This window comes from Aricia agestis, chromosome 3 (genome assembly GCF_905147365.1).
Source record: "Aricia agestis chromosome 3, ilAriAges1.1, whole genome shotgun sequence".
NCBI classification, from domain to species: Eukaryota; Metazoa; Arthropoda; class Insecta; order Lepidoptera; family Lycaenidae; genus Aricia; species Aricia agestis.
Genome location: NC_056408.1, coordinates 17,746,960 through 17,761,614, shown reverse-complemented (window position 1 = coordinate 17,761,614; position 14,655 = coordinate 17,746,960). Strand labels below are relative to the sequence as shown.

General features: G+C 38.9%; 1 protein-coding gene across 1 annotated transcript in view; it reads left to right on the top strand.

Annotated features, from left to right (window-relative positions):
- Positions 1 to 14,655, top strand: part of LOC121725786 (1-phosphatidylinositol 4,5-bisphosphate phosphodiesterase epsilon-1-like) — a 110,709-nt gene that overhangs the window by 61,988 nt on the left and 34,066 nt on the right. Inside the window, exon 5 of the mRNA XM_042112904.1 lies at positions 6,240 to 6,413. Coding sequence (XP_041968838.1) covers positions 6,240 to 6,413 — 174 coding nt within the window. The remainder of the gene's footprint in view (positions 1 to 6,239; positions 6,414 to 14,655) is intronic.

The following is a 14,655-nucleotide window of genomic DNA, read 5'->3' as shown; positions in this document are numbered from 1 at the left end:
ATGGACCTACATCATTTGGTTGGATTTTGTCAATTCAATGGCCGTGACCATAAAGTTAATATACCTAGCGGAATGGAGAAACAAAGGCCTTTTTTTTTTTTGTCGGGAAATGCTATTACACATCCCCGGTAGCGTTGGGGAAGGACCACCGGGGTAGAGAAACAAAGGCCTGAGCAAGAGAGATGTCACTATCAGTAACACTACGTGCTAAAAAGAGACGTGTGATGCATGACAACAGCACTCTTTTTTTGACGTCCAGTCGGCACGTGCCGCACGTTGACAATTTAATCTCATAGAATTCATGTTCAATCATGCTTGTGTAAGTGTATACGTACACATATTTTTACACACAGATGAAACCAATTTCGGTTTCTTTTGACAGCTCGAGATTTCTATTCCGCTAGGTATATTAACTTTATGGATAGAACCTACTAGAACAATGAAAAAATATACAGATAGATAATAAACTCAAGACAATTTCAAACTACATTCAAAGATTTGTACCATATTTTATAACTAATACGAGTCAGTAGCAGCTTCTAAACGCCATTCGAACTATCTGCCTGCGAACAGATATAAGTACCTTCAGTTGGAGTATCGACCCGCCGTTCCGTGATCTTCATACGTATGAGCGTCTGTTCTCTCAAAGCTAAGTGATAATAATTTAGGGTATGTATGGGTCGCCTATTTAGAGTTTGCTATGAAAATAGCAGCGCTGAAACAGTAACTTTTTTTACTTTTGTATCGGAAAATTCGTGACGCAAGTGTGTTTGCTCATACAAATCCCAAAAAATTTGCTCTTTCAGCACTGCTACTTTCACAAACAACTCTGTATATAAGGGTCACATACACACACTAAATTATTGTCACTTAGTTTTGTTACACCTTGTAATATATCCAGCTGTATGATTCCTACTATTTTACATTTGATGCAGCTTTGTTCCTTGTTCGAATTTCCGAAACGAAAGAGGCAAATGATAAAAAATTTAAAATTTACGTTTTTTGCATAAATAGAGGATATCGAACTGGGAAAATGATTTGAAATCAAAAATATGTTGATTCTATGTATAGCTAGATATATTAGCCGTAAGTTGTTGTTGAACTCAAGTTCAACTTTTGTATCTTTTACAAAGACAGTGAATATAAAAGTCCATCTTCATTCGTCCAATTTTTGAATAGTATTATAGACATTTTAAATATAGAACAGACCCTTCGATTGGCTGAATCTATTCTTGTCTACCGTTTGACCTCTCAACTAGTAGTTCTTAAATTAAACTTTTAACTTTATAATATAAAATAATTAAGGCTAATAATAATTTAAAATTTAATAATTATAATAGGCATGATGACTATTTTTTTTCTCATCGGTAATTGAACAACACTTAAAAAATAGAAACATCGTTGAAAAAATGACTCTGATAGCTTAAAAATTCACCAAGATATGACAATTCAAATATCTCATTAAAAAAGACCTGCGCGAAACGCTCCATAGAAAGTGCTACGAAAGACTGACGTCAGTCTTTCGTAGTTTGTACGCATCGGGAGACAACTTTGTTCGACAGGTATATTAAATATTGCGTTTATGAAAGTGGTTTCATAACAAATGTTCCTTTTAATTGCATAAGTTATCGAATTGTATACAAATATTAAGAAATTTAATTGAAAAGAAATTCGACTTGAATATCCAACTTTAAAGGCGCATAACAAAAAAAATAAAAATGCTATCAAGCTGAAATTTTGGGAACACTTATTTTTACCGTGATTTCTTTATTTTCTTAACAAAATTCGCTAATCTTTGACCTTGTCATCATCCCTATTGTAAAACTATTATAATTAGGTCATAAATACGTTAGTTTCTGACGGGTATAATTAAATTAAATTGTGATATGAAAATTATGTAGGCGTTTAAGGATTTAGTAGTCTGTAGAGGCATTTGTTTTTACTCTGTCTTAGGGATGCTTTTTATATGAAAATCAGTAATAGGGTCCCATCTTTACTCTTTGGGTACGGAACCCTAAAAACGTAAACAAGATACACAATAAGCGTACGAGCAACATGACCGGCCCGATAGAAATCGATCCTCGTTTGAGACTCCAAGCAGGTATTTCCATACCAAAATTCATCAAAATCAGTTTAGCAGCATATTATGCGCGATAGACAGACAAATAAACTGACTCATGACATATAGATTGTTTTTGTCTAAACTGAAAAATATTTAAAATATAAAGGTGAATTCTACACAGCTCGAAATACGCGTGATTGGTCACAGCGCGTCACTGCTTTGTGACTCCCACACACACGTACACATTCGTGTAACATACACATACACACACAAGCGTTATCAATATACACAATAAAGGTACAAGTTGGAAGCCGGCTACATGAAGCGGCAGCAAACGACATGTCGTCGCGACACTACTGGTTTCTATGTATTTTCTTTCTAACGCCTCCGTGGTCTAGTGGTATAGAGCGCGGCTCTTGACTCGGAGGTCGTGGGTTCGATTCCCGCGTTGGAAACATGTTATTTCCAAGTTTGGTTAGGACAATGCAGGCTGATTACCTGATTGTCTGACAAGTAAGATGATCCATGCGTCGGATGGGCATGTAAAAAGTCGGTCCTGCGCCTGATCTCTCACCGGTCGTGTCGGTCTTCCGTCCCACTGGGTTATGAGAGTAAAGGAATAGAGAGTGCTCTTGTGTACTGCGCACACACTTGGGCACTATAAAATTACTCCTGCGTAGCTGGCCTGGTTTCAATGAAACCGGCCACCGTCACCGAAACCGGTGTGGGAGCTATTATTATTATTATTATTATTATTATTATGTATTTTTATGAAATTGTAGCTAGCTTCGTGTCGCCAGCTGCGGAGGATATTTCATAGAAATACATAGAAACTTAGGCTGGTATAAAATATAGTAAGTACTTAAGATGCGACCCAGTCTCTAGACGCGGTTCGGCTCTGTGATTGGTCCAAATTTTGACAGCCAACCAATCACAGAACCTGAACCGTGTCTTGAGACCGAGATGCATCTTGAGTACTGACTATTTATACCAGCCCTTGTGTCGCGACGACACGTCGTCTACGGTCGCTTCATGTCGCTCGCAGCCAACCGGCACCTCTAATAAAATATGCATTCCTGACTTCATACATATTCAAACGCGCGCGTCTGGAAAATGGCAATACGAAATAGTTTAAAATTGGAATAGATACTTTTTACTGTAATGTAAAACTTGTAGCATAGAAATAGCCTTAGGAGATCCATTATTCGACATAAACGGCCCAATTCAAAGGCCTCACGGAAAAGTAGCGTAATACTATAACCAAGTCAAAAATTAGTACAAAGCTTTAAGGCTGATAAGGTACCAGACATACAAACACACTAATAATTTTATATTGATCTGAACCAGCAAGCCATGTTTTGTCATTTAATATATCTAGTACTTAACTATGTTTTTTTTCTCTAACTTACCCGATAAGAACACAAAATTTAAAAATCGGCCAACAGACACACTTTCGCATTTATAAAATTAAGTTTGGGTATATGTATGACTGTATGGATGTATGTATGGAGAGTCCTCTGAGCAAGCACGTTATTAAATGGAAAAACCTCTACTAGCCGACGAACGCTTGGGGTTTAATTGGCTACATAGATACAGTTTGTTCCGATCTCCCGACGTACTCCACATAGATTGAATTTTCACATCTGTTTCTGCGTTTTAAGTTTATAACTAGACTATTTCTACATTGAATGCAATAGGATATACCTATTACTGCAATGTTTTAACGCTAGAAGGCAGTACCAGCATGAACAGTAAACAAAAAGTTTTGTTCGACGTTTTTGTCAATATTCTGATATCCCCTATCTAGCGGCCTTTTAGTGTCGTGTATTTCTTAACACAGACACGTTTTTGGAAACCCTTATGTTTTGCCAATATTCTTAGAGCCTGTCCACACGGCGCGTTGCGTCAGCGTTGCGTCGACGCAGCGCTGCCGTTGCGTTGTTTTACATACAAATAACCAAGGTGTTCACACAGCGCGCTGCGTCGTCGCAACGCACACATGACGGACAACAGCCCCCGAGACGAAGTGTGTTGACGTTAAGAGGGCGACTAACCCCAAAAATCAAACATCGTCCTTCTCTCTTTACACTCACGCCCGTCTTTCATATGCCAGGTGAAAACCGGCAGAACGACGCGGCTTCATCGCCAAATTAGTTTTTTCTCAATAACTCGATAAATATACAACATTTTTAAAATCCGCTAGGTTGATCTCTCAATGATAGAACTTTATACAATGTATTAAAATATGAACTTAGTTCAATACACGGTTATGGCAATAAATGAAAAATTCGGGAAAATTAGATACATCTTTGTGATTTTTTTCTATCGAGAAAATTTTAAAATATTGTGTTTTGCTCAGATCGAATTCTCGGAAATATAATGTAGTATCTAGTTTTAGAAAATAAAACAATTCGGGGCTTATTTTCAAGTACAGAAATGAATGATAAAATCGTCACTTTAGGGTTAGTCGCCCCCTTAAGACTGCTGCGTAATAACGCTGCGATGGAGCAGCGCCCGTGTGGCCTGGCTCTGGGTCTAAGGACGTCGGTGACATAAACAATAATGAATATATCTTGAAAGAGTATAGCCGTAGCCGAGTTGACGTACAGGCGCTACTGATACGCTTTGGTTATAACGTGCATACGTTAGGTTGACGCCTGGTTGACGGCGAGGGGAAAGGCGAAACGGTGACGATCCCTTTCCGAGTTGATATGTGTGCTGTGACCCTTAGTATCTAAAGTATTCGTATAATCTATATGCCTAGTTCCATTACAGCGAACACCTGCGCACATTCGGTTCGGCTTATGTAGAGCATCTACAGGAGCGGCTATTAGGCTGTTTTATTCAAACAGAACCTATGTAATCATAGCTTGTAGTGGAAATCTAGTTTTAAGCTTTACTAACTGGGTATAGGACTGAATTTCGTTTGGTTCGACCGAGATCTGGATCTCAAAGTGCTTGAGTATTGTTAATATGTCCTAACTTTCCCAAGATTGGTCTTTATTTTATCCTTCGACCACACTACAACTATGTAGATGACGCACATCCTATGTCTTTTCGCGGGACTCAAAGCATCTCCACAACAAAGTTTTAGCAAAATCGGTTCAGCGGGCTTGAAAAGGTAACAGACAGACAGACCGACACATTTCTAATATTATTAGTATGGTTTATCTTGTAAGTATAAATATCATAATAAACTCAAATGAATTGGGATTTATACGATTCATACGTGAGAGAGGCTCGACCGGAGAAATACCACGTTCTCACAGAAAACCGGCGTGAAACAGCGCTTGCGCTGTGTTTCGCCGAGTGAGTGAGTTTACCGGAGGCCCAATCCCCTACCCTATTCCCTTTCCTACCCTCCCCTATTCCCTTCCCATCCCTACCCTCCCCTATTACCCTATTCCCTCTTCAAAGGCCGGCAACGCACCTGCAGCTCTTCTGATGCTGCGAGTGTCCATGGGCGACGGAAGTTGATTTCCATCAGGTGCTCGTTTGCCCCCTTATTTCATAAAAAAAAAAATTGGAAGCTTCGTGTTTGCAAATTACTGAAGCATCCATTTTCCCGACAAACGCTGTTTTGCGTTACAATTTTTTTCTAGTATCAATACAAAAAGTAGATAAAAACCTATTCTCAGGTCTAACGAATGTACCATCTAAGAAATTTATTCATATGCAGTTTACGGACCTACTGGATGTTTGGTCGGATTATGTCAACTTAATGTAAGTCGGCTGGGTTTGACAAATGCGACCAAAATAGGTAAGTCCACCATATCCGGCTTTGAATCAATTTCTCTGATAGTATAATATACAAAACAGTAAAATCGGATGAGCCGTTTTGGAGGAGTTCACGGACAAACACTGTGACACCATAATTTTATACAGGGTGTAACAAAAATAAGTGATAATACTTTAGGGTGTGTACGTGTTCCTTGTAGAGAGTTCACTGTGAAAGTAGCAGCGCTGAAAGACCAAAATTATTTTTCACTTTTGTATGGGGAAACTCGTGACGCTCGGGCCCTTGCCCATACAAAAGTGAAAAAAAAAATTTCGTCTTTTAGCGCTGCTACTTTCACAGTGAACTCTCTACAAGGAACACGTACACACCCTAAAGTATTATCACTTATTTTTGTTACACACTGTATACTTATTAGATATTATTACTTCTCTCCCACAGGTCACAGAAGCTCAGCTCGTTCCTGCTGAGTATAGCGGAGGAGCCGCTGCCGGCGCTGGACTTCCTCTCCGCGGCGCTGCTCTCGGCCGAGTACGAGCGGGCGCTGGGCCGAGCGCTCGCGATGGCCGAGTGCCGACTGATACCCTTCTTCGGCGCTTTCATGAGGGAACTCAGGTAACTTTATACGTGGGAGAGCCATGCTTCGGCACGAATGGGCTGGCTCGACCGGAGAAATACCACGTTCTCACAGAAAACCGACGTGAAACAGCTCTTGCGCTGTGTTTCGCCGAGTGAGTGGGTTTACCGGAGGCCCAATCCCCTACCCTATTCCCTTCCCTACCCTCCCCTATTCCCTTCCCTTCCCTACTACCCCTTCCCTATTACCCTATTCCCTCTTAAAAGACCGGCAACGCACTTGCAGCTCTTCTGATGCTGCGAGTGTCCGTTGCTTTCCATCAGGTGACCCGTTTGCTCGTTTGCCCCCTTATTTCATAAAAAAAAAAAGCCCACCACCAACTATATAGTCTATCGTAGGTCGTGCCAAACTTTGAGATTCTTCGGCGAAATTGAAGGACGCATGAGTTGAATACATTCTGTCAACAACGTGTTACAAAATATAATCATCCGTCCGATCACTGATCTTCCAACAAATCGAAAACTACGAATTCTCCTTTATTTTTGCCGAGAGATCCTAAAGTTTTACGCGGCCGAAGTTCTCGACACTCGTGGTAACGAGCTTTCTTACACATACCTACAAACACAATAGACATAACTACAACACTCATAATAGTGAAAGATCTTTAATCCCTTAACTCTTTGGTATTTATGTAAGTTATATATTTAACCGACTCCTAAAAAAGGTTTAACTGAGACAACAATGGAACTTAATATGTGCGTGAGTAGACAAGAATTTTCAAAGAAAAGTGACAATGGTACGTACTGTGCGCCTAAAAACACAGAATATATAATATACGAGTAATACATAGACAATAGACAATAGACATTGCAATAGACATAATAATAACGCCAATCCCGTTCAGAAGAACTACGTTTCATGTCCGGAATAAAAACGCGATAATTACGATAAAGTAACACTCCACGTACATATAAAGAGTGTTGTCCTAATGGCACCGTAAGCCCTCACGTTGTCGGCACGTTAACGCCATTAGGCCGCGTCACACTGCGCTACTCACAAAGTAAAATAAAAATGGTGATTCATAGAAAGGTAAAGGTACGCATACACTCTGTGCTGCTGATAAAGAACTATCAGAGAAATTGACTCATGTCAATTGTTATTTGGTCGAGTTAAGCCATAAAGTACCTAGCGGAATAGAGCAACAATCTCGAGCTGTCAAACGAATCCGAAATTGGTTTTCATTTGTGTGAAAAAATATGTGTACGTATACACTTACACAAGCATGATTGAACATGAATTCTATGAGATTAAATTGTCAACAGACGGCACGTGCCGACTGGACGTCAAAAAAAGAGTGCTGATGTCGATACGTGTATCATTTACCACGCAGTGTTACTGATAGTGACACCTCTCTTGCTCAGGCCTTTGTTTCTCTATTCCGCTTGGTATATTAACTTTATGGGTTAGGCTTAGTTTGACCAAATTATTGATAAAAACCATAATACATGATAGCTAAAACAGTTCAATTGGTATTTTATAGTGAAAAATTATTACTGAAATTTCTGAACCGCATCTAGTATTGTGTAACCTCAAAACAGTTCCAAAAATAAATATACTTACAAAAAGTTGAAACAATAATCATTATTGTTATTTTATAGTCTATTATTGTATCATTATTGTTATTTTATAGTATTGAAACAATAATCATTATTGTTATTTTATAGTCTATTATTGTATCATTATTGTTATTTTATAGTATTGAAACAATAATCATTATTGTTTCAACTTTTTGTAAGTATATTTATTTTTGGAACTGTTTTGAGGTTACACAATACTAGATGCGGTTCAGAAATTTCAGTAATAATTTTTCACTATAAAATACCAATTGAACTGTTTTAGCTAGAGATAACAGAAGCTCTTTCACATTTAAATTAATGTTAGTATAACAATAGTTAGTTAGGTATGGGTTAAGAAAGCTACTACTACATAGAAACAGTTGCCTAGCTAATTTCTGCGTGATTTTTATGAGAATTATCAGAAGTTTCTGTCGCGTAGTATGTGCGCAGCCTTAGTTCAATTAAGCGTACCGGAGAGGTCGGATGTGAGGCTCTGTCAACAAATTGCCAGCATTCTGTGAAATATCAGATTCAGTCGCCGGATAGTGGTTAATAATGCGACCCGACCGCTAACTATTCAGGATTATGTGGTCCAAACCTGTAACTAATTTGAATTCTGTGGTCCCGATTAGTAATTATTTAGTAATATGTGGCCCTGATTTATCGTGTTTGTTTGTAGTTGATTAGTAATCCGAACAATATTTATTAATAGGTGATCTGTTTTCGATTAAAATATAATCCAATAATACTGTCTATTGGCACATGAGCCAACGACAACCTTTCGTCATTTTATAAAAGCTAAAAATTTTCTTGATTTTCTGAAGGGTCCTGCCCCTATCTATATAGATAAGAACTGCCAGCAACTATGGAGTTTCGGTCACGGTTTTCAGTTCAGAAGATTAATCTAATCTTCGATAAATTCTACTACCGGACACTTAAGAGGATTCCACACCGACGTTTTTCCATACAAACGCTGTCCTCTGTTTCCTCCCTGGATTATGCCGGTAGAGTTATGATTTTTTTCCTGAATATCTATGGCCACTATTAGCATGTCCCTATGTTTTCTTTTTTGTCATAATTTAATTATTAAAAAAGATAAGAACGTCCAAAAACCCAAAAAAATGGCCAGATTTTCCTCTGTGTTCAAACACCCAGAAAACAAAACTGGCTAGAATATACAAAAAAAATAAAACATAGGAACACAGCTCAAGCCTTTCTTTAATTCTTAATGAAAAAATTACTTAAATCGGTTAAGTTTTGGAGAAGGAATCAGCGGACAACGAATTGAAGTTTTACTGTTCTTTTATTAGAACGTTTGTCGTGTTGTCTCTATCGCGCTCTGCAGTGGGAGACTTGAGATTGGTGAGACAGCAATACATTTTCAAATACCTATTTTCAATTTCTCTCGCCCCTGGTGTATCCTCTTAAGGTGACGCCGCGTTAAAGTAAAAAACCGTGTTGGATACCTATGTTTTAGATTGCTTGATTTATATGAGAGGCCGGCCCGGCTATGATGATATTTAATTAAGGCCCTGTATTCCCGAAAACGGACGATTTTCAAGATTTAAAAGTGACAGTAGACACAAAAATATAGTAATTTAAATTCTGAAAAAAATAGATGTGTTAGTTAAGGATCTAACACAGTGGAATTTATATTCCATTACACAATATCATGAACTTCATTCGATTGAAAAAAATCCCAACTTACCTCTTTTTTTAACAAATTTTCCATACTATGTCCAAATTATTTGGAATTTTCAGATAATTTTTGCACTGAATTAAAGACAAAGAATATATCTAGGGCGATTCGTTCTTTTGCCTCGATTTAATTGATGTATAAAAAAACGACGATCAAAAAACTATAAAATAGCAGGCGCAAAGTGTGTGACTGAAAGCGTACCAGCCGAACCTTTGTTTCTTGTTCTATCGAGTGAAGTTCATGATATTGTGTAATGGAATATAAATTCCACTGTGTTAGATCCTTAATTAACACATATATTTTTTTCAAAATTTAAATTACTATATTTTTGTGTCTACTGTCACTTTTAAATCTTGAAAATCGTCCGTTTTTGGGAATACAGGGCCTTAACACCACCACCTTTATCACAATTCATATTATACATTTTAAATGTACACAGATCAACCCTCCTAATAAAAAGATTAAAATTAAGCATGTATAAACAAAGTCTTATTGTCTTGTCTGAGATATTGGAAAAGTCTCATCACACAATCACAGAATAGTTATGTACTTATAAAATAATTTATATTTTTACTAAAAGGATATTATTTAAATTGTGGCTGCACGGAGCTACATAAAAATTTCACTGCTGGAATATAGAAAAATGTTAAGCAGAAATTGTGTCATGCGAGTTTTACCTCAAAACTCCATATTTAGTCGCACAGTGGCTCTAATGACGACACGTTAAGATGTACGTAACGATGGTTAAAGTGTAAAACCCTGCCCAGATCTAGACCAAGGCTGTTAAGAGCCAAGTTGTGGTCTTGACCCAGAAGCGGCCCCTACAAACGGCAGACGTGTGTAGCGAAATTTCAGCGCTGTCGCGCTTTAAAATGGCGAGATAAAGGTGGAATTTTACAATGAAATTCTTATTTTGAATATTTCGCGTGGTTGGAAGCTTTCTGAAACTCTAATACAATGTAACGGTATGCACGCTTACTATGGCGAATATGGCGGATATAAAAAGGGTTTTCTGTCTACGGTAGAATGTACAAAGTGGCAGATTGTGTTACAAAGAAATCTGTCACTAAGGGCCTGTTTCACCACTTCCTGATAAGGTGTCGGATAGGCTTATTTGACAGATTCTCCATGCTCTATCTGTCAAGTCAGGTGGTGGATAGCCTTATCAGGAAGCGGTGAAAGCCCTAAGTCTGTTTGTGTTTCAATTTTTTTGCACGTCTACAGTAGACAGTGGCCAGCTCAGGCTGCTGATAGTAGACTAATAATATACAGGGTGTAACAAAACTAAGTGATAATACCTTAGGGTGTGTATGTGTTCCTTAATATATAGAGTTCACTGTGAAAGTAGCAGCGCTGAAAGACCAAAAATTTTTTTCACTTTCGTGTGGGCATGCGTGCCAGCGAGCGTAACGAGTTTCCCCATACAAAAGTGAAAAAAAAATTTGGCCTTTCAGCGCTGCTACTTTCACAGTGAACTCTCTACAAGAAACACATACACACCCTAAAGTATTATCACTTAGTTTTCTTACACCCTGTATAACTTTAGAGTCTAGAGTCTAGACAGTTTCTACTACGAGTATAGGCCTAGAGCTAAGTAAGTGCATTTAACATTGCACTTAACTCTAGGCTAGTTTGTTACCTTTTTACGCCCAAACCACTGAACCAATTTTGCTGAAATTTGCTACTTATGGCAATACTTTAAGTCCCCGGATAGGACATAGGATTTTTTAATCCCGGAAAAATGTACGGTTACGTACGCAACGGAGTTGCGGGCCTCATCTTGTTAAAAATAAAAAATCGGTCGGAAACGAAAAACTAGTTTGTAAATTAAGGCATTTACCATTCGCTCTGGATGAGCAAAACAAGTAACAGCCAAGCTTTAAATACTGCGGTGCCTGGCTTAGAGTTAGGCTGCGTCCCCCAAGCACTCTCGTTCGAGCGCAAATATCGACTGAATAGGGACGCACCGTACGCGGCACCGTGACACTGTGCGGCGCCGTACCGTATCACTGTGGCGGCGTCGTGCCGTAACACGGTGCCGGCGCCGCGCCGTGTCTGATGGGGACGCAGCTTTAGACACAGGTAGTTAACCGATTTGGAAAAAGAAAGTTCTATATTCGGATGTGGATGTTCTTTAGAAGTCCGTATTTTTATAAAGCACGCGGCATTCTCATAATGTTTTCTTTCACCTTTCGTACGAGCATCTGTATAAATATTATAATGTACTTGAGATCTATAATATAGGTCTTATTTGCACCCACTTAGTGCAAGTTTGGTCTCCCTCTTAGAATTCAGGCTCGAAATCAGCGGGCAGTAGGTGGGAGCGGCGGCGCGGCGGCGCGAGAGCGGCGCGTTCTAATGTAATATAGATTTATATGGACTTCTCGAAAACAACGGCGCGGCGTACTAGAATGTTACGCACCCGCGCCGCTGCCGCTGCCGCTCCCGCCCCGCTGCCCGTTGATTTCGAGACTGAAGCCTTAGAGAGAGAAGTAGATACTATAATATATAGTTTTTGCCCTATGATGGTATACTTATGGTAAAGTACTATACCCCACAATGTGCAACGTAAAACTTCGTCGCGATAATGCGCCTTGTCGACAATAGTCACGGCTGTAAAGTATTTTACTACCAATAAACCGCGTATTGGTAAGAAAATAAACCGATTTCGTGGCCGTTACAAAATATATACCTCATAGAGAAATATAAACATACATACACCGATATACCTTCAGCCATGACGGAAATAGCAAAACCGGACGTGTGAAAAAGTAGTTTTTTTTTATGAAATAAGGGGGCAAACGAGCATACGGGATGATGGAAAGCAACTTCCGTCGCCCATGGACACTCGTAGCATCAGAAGAGCTGCATGTGCGTTGCCGGCCTTTTAAGAGGGAATAGGGTAATAGGGGAGGGTAGGGAAGGGAAGGGAATAGGGGAGGGTAGGAAAGGGAATAGGGTAGGGGATTGGGCCTCCGGTAAACTCACTCACTCAGCGAAACACAGCGCAAGCGCTGTTTCACGCCGGTTTTCTGTGAGAACGTGGTATTTATCCGGTCGAGCCGGCCCATTCGTGCCGAAGCATGGCTCTCCCACGTAAAAAATTTTTTTGCGTATAATACTATACCATTATTTGCCCATAAGATATTATAGACTACTAGCTGTCCCGGCAAACGTTGTTTTGCCACATAAAGTATTTAGATTTTCGCCGATATTATTATCGCCCTTATTGAAGTGCCTAAATAAGTATGTCACCATGGCAACGTCCATCGCTATCCCGTCACACAAACAATGGTCGCCGTCAGCCTCGAGATGTAAATTGTAATAATTTAATATTATTTATTCAAAAAAATATTATGCACTTATCAATATAAAAAGTAGATGTTGCCCGATTCTCAACCCTAGCCAATATGCTCGCTAAGATTCACGAAAATCGGTCGAGCCGTTTCAGAGGAGTTCAACCACGCACCTCGTGAGTCGTGACACGAGAATTTTATGATAGACTAGCTGTTACCCGCGACTTCGTCCGCGTCAACAAAATGGACCAAATCTTATGCAATAACAAAATAATTTTGAAAATTGGTCCACAAACGGCGGAGTAAAATATAGGTAAAACATAAAAAAAGTAAAAAATATCCGCCTCCTTTTTGGAAGTCGGTTAAAAAGTAGCCTAAGTTACTCCTTATTACATCAGCTATCTGCCAATAAAAGTCCCGTCAAAATCGGTCCAGCGGTTTCAGAGATTAGCCGGAACAAACAGACAGACATACAGACAAAAATTTTAAAAATTGCTATTTGGGTATATGTACCGTATGTACATTCATATGCATGTAGTAAAAAACGGTTCTTTCAATATTACAAACAGACACTCCGATTTTATTGATATGTATAGATATATAGATATAGGTATATAACATCGCGTACGACACGTAGTTTGATTACGATTCTGTAGTTATAGCTCGAAGTACCTATCTTTTTAAATTTCTATCGACATCGGTAACTCGCTAAATCAGGCGATCTGCCTGCTCGTATACATAAACACTACATTGTTTTGATTTGGCGGCTAAAGTAAAATAGGGCGCGTCCACACTGCTCGGCTAATTGAACACATTTCAACTCAATCAGTTAAAAGTTCCGTTCGCCTCGTTACAACGCAAAAAGCTTTCTCTAATTCTCCCAGGGTGTGGACTTCTTGTGAATTTACGGGACAATTTCGTAGCCCCTCATAAATAAAAAGATGGAACACAGACGTTCTACTTAAGTAGTGTTTTGGCCCCTGCAGAATACCAGTGCAGCGGGCTTGCTTGCTTCGTATAGCTGAGCTGGGGCCAATTTTGACATCACATAATAGTATTGGATCCGACCGTAAAATCCTGCATGAATTGTTTTTTTCAATCAAATATATTTTAAAATAATCTTTAGAACGTATAGAATGGATAAATGTTGGGTTGCCTTGTCAAAAGTAGCCGCAAGTACCTCAAATTAAGTTTGATGTTCATGAGATAAATGCATAATTTGTATGAAATTTTTTTCAGTAAATTTTACATCATTTGAAAGAAAATGACGAGACAAAATAAGGTATAAATGGTTGCCAGCTCTAAGTCGGCCGCAACCTAGGGTTGCCAGCCCGTAAACAGACATAATTCTTCATCAAAATTAAAGCATTGATTTTTTTTATAATTTTGATACAAAATTAAAGTTTTATGCATTTTGTGCATGAATATCCATGGTTGCCAGTTGCGCGATAGCCGCAAACTGGGGTTGCCATCACTTTTGTTTAAGACAAATGTTCAGGCCTACAATTATTATGCCTGGCAAAATTTGAGGACGTGGAGAACCCGCAAGATTGCTATTTTTATTTAACAGGCGTTTTTATTTTTATGCGTAGTGTCCTGTCATTCGACGACAAGGCAACCCAACATTAATCCATTCTATACGTTCTAAGGATTATTTTAAAATATATTT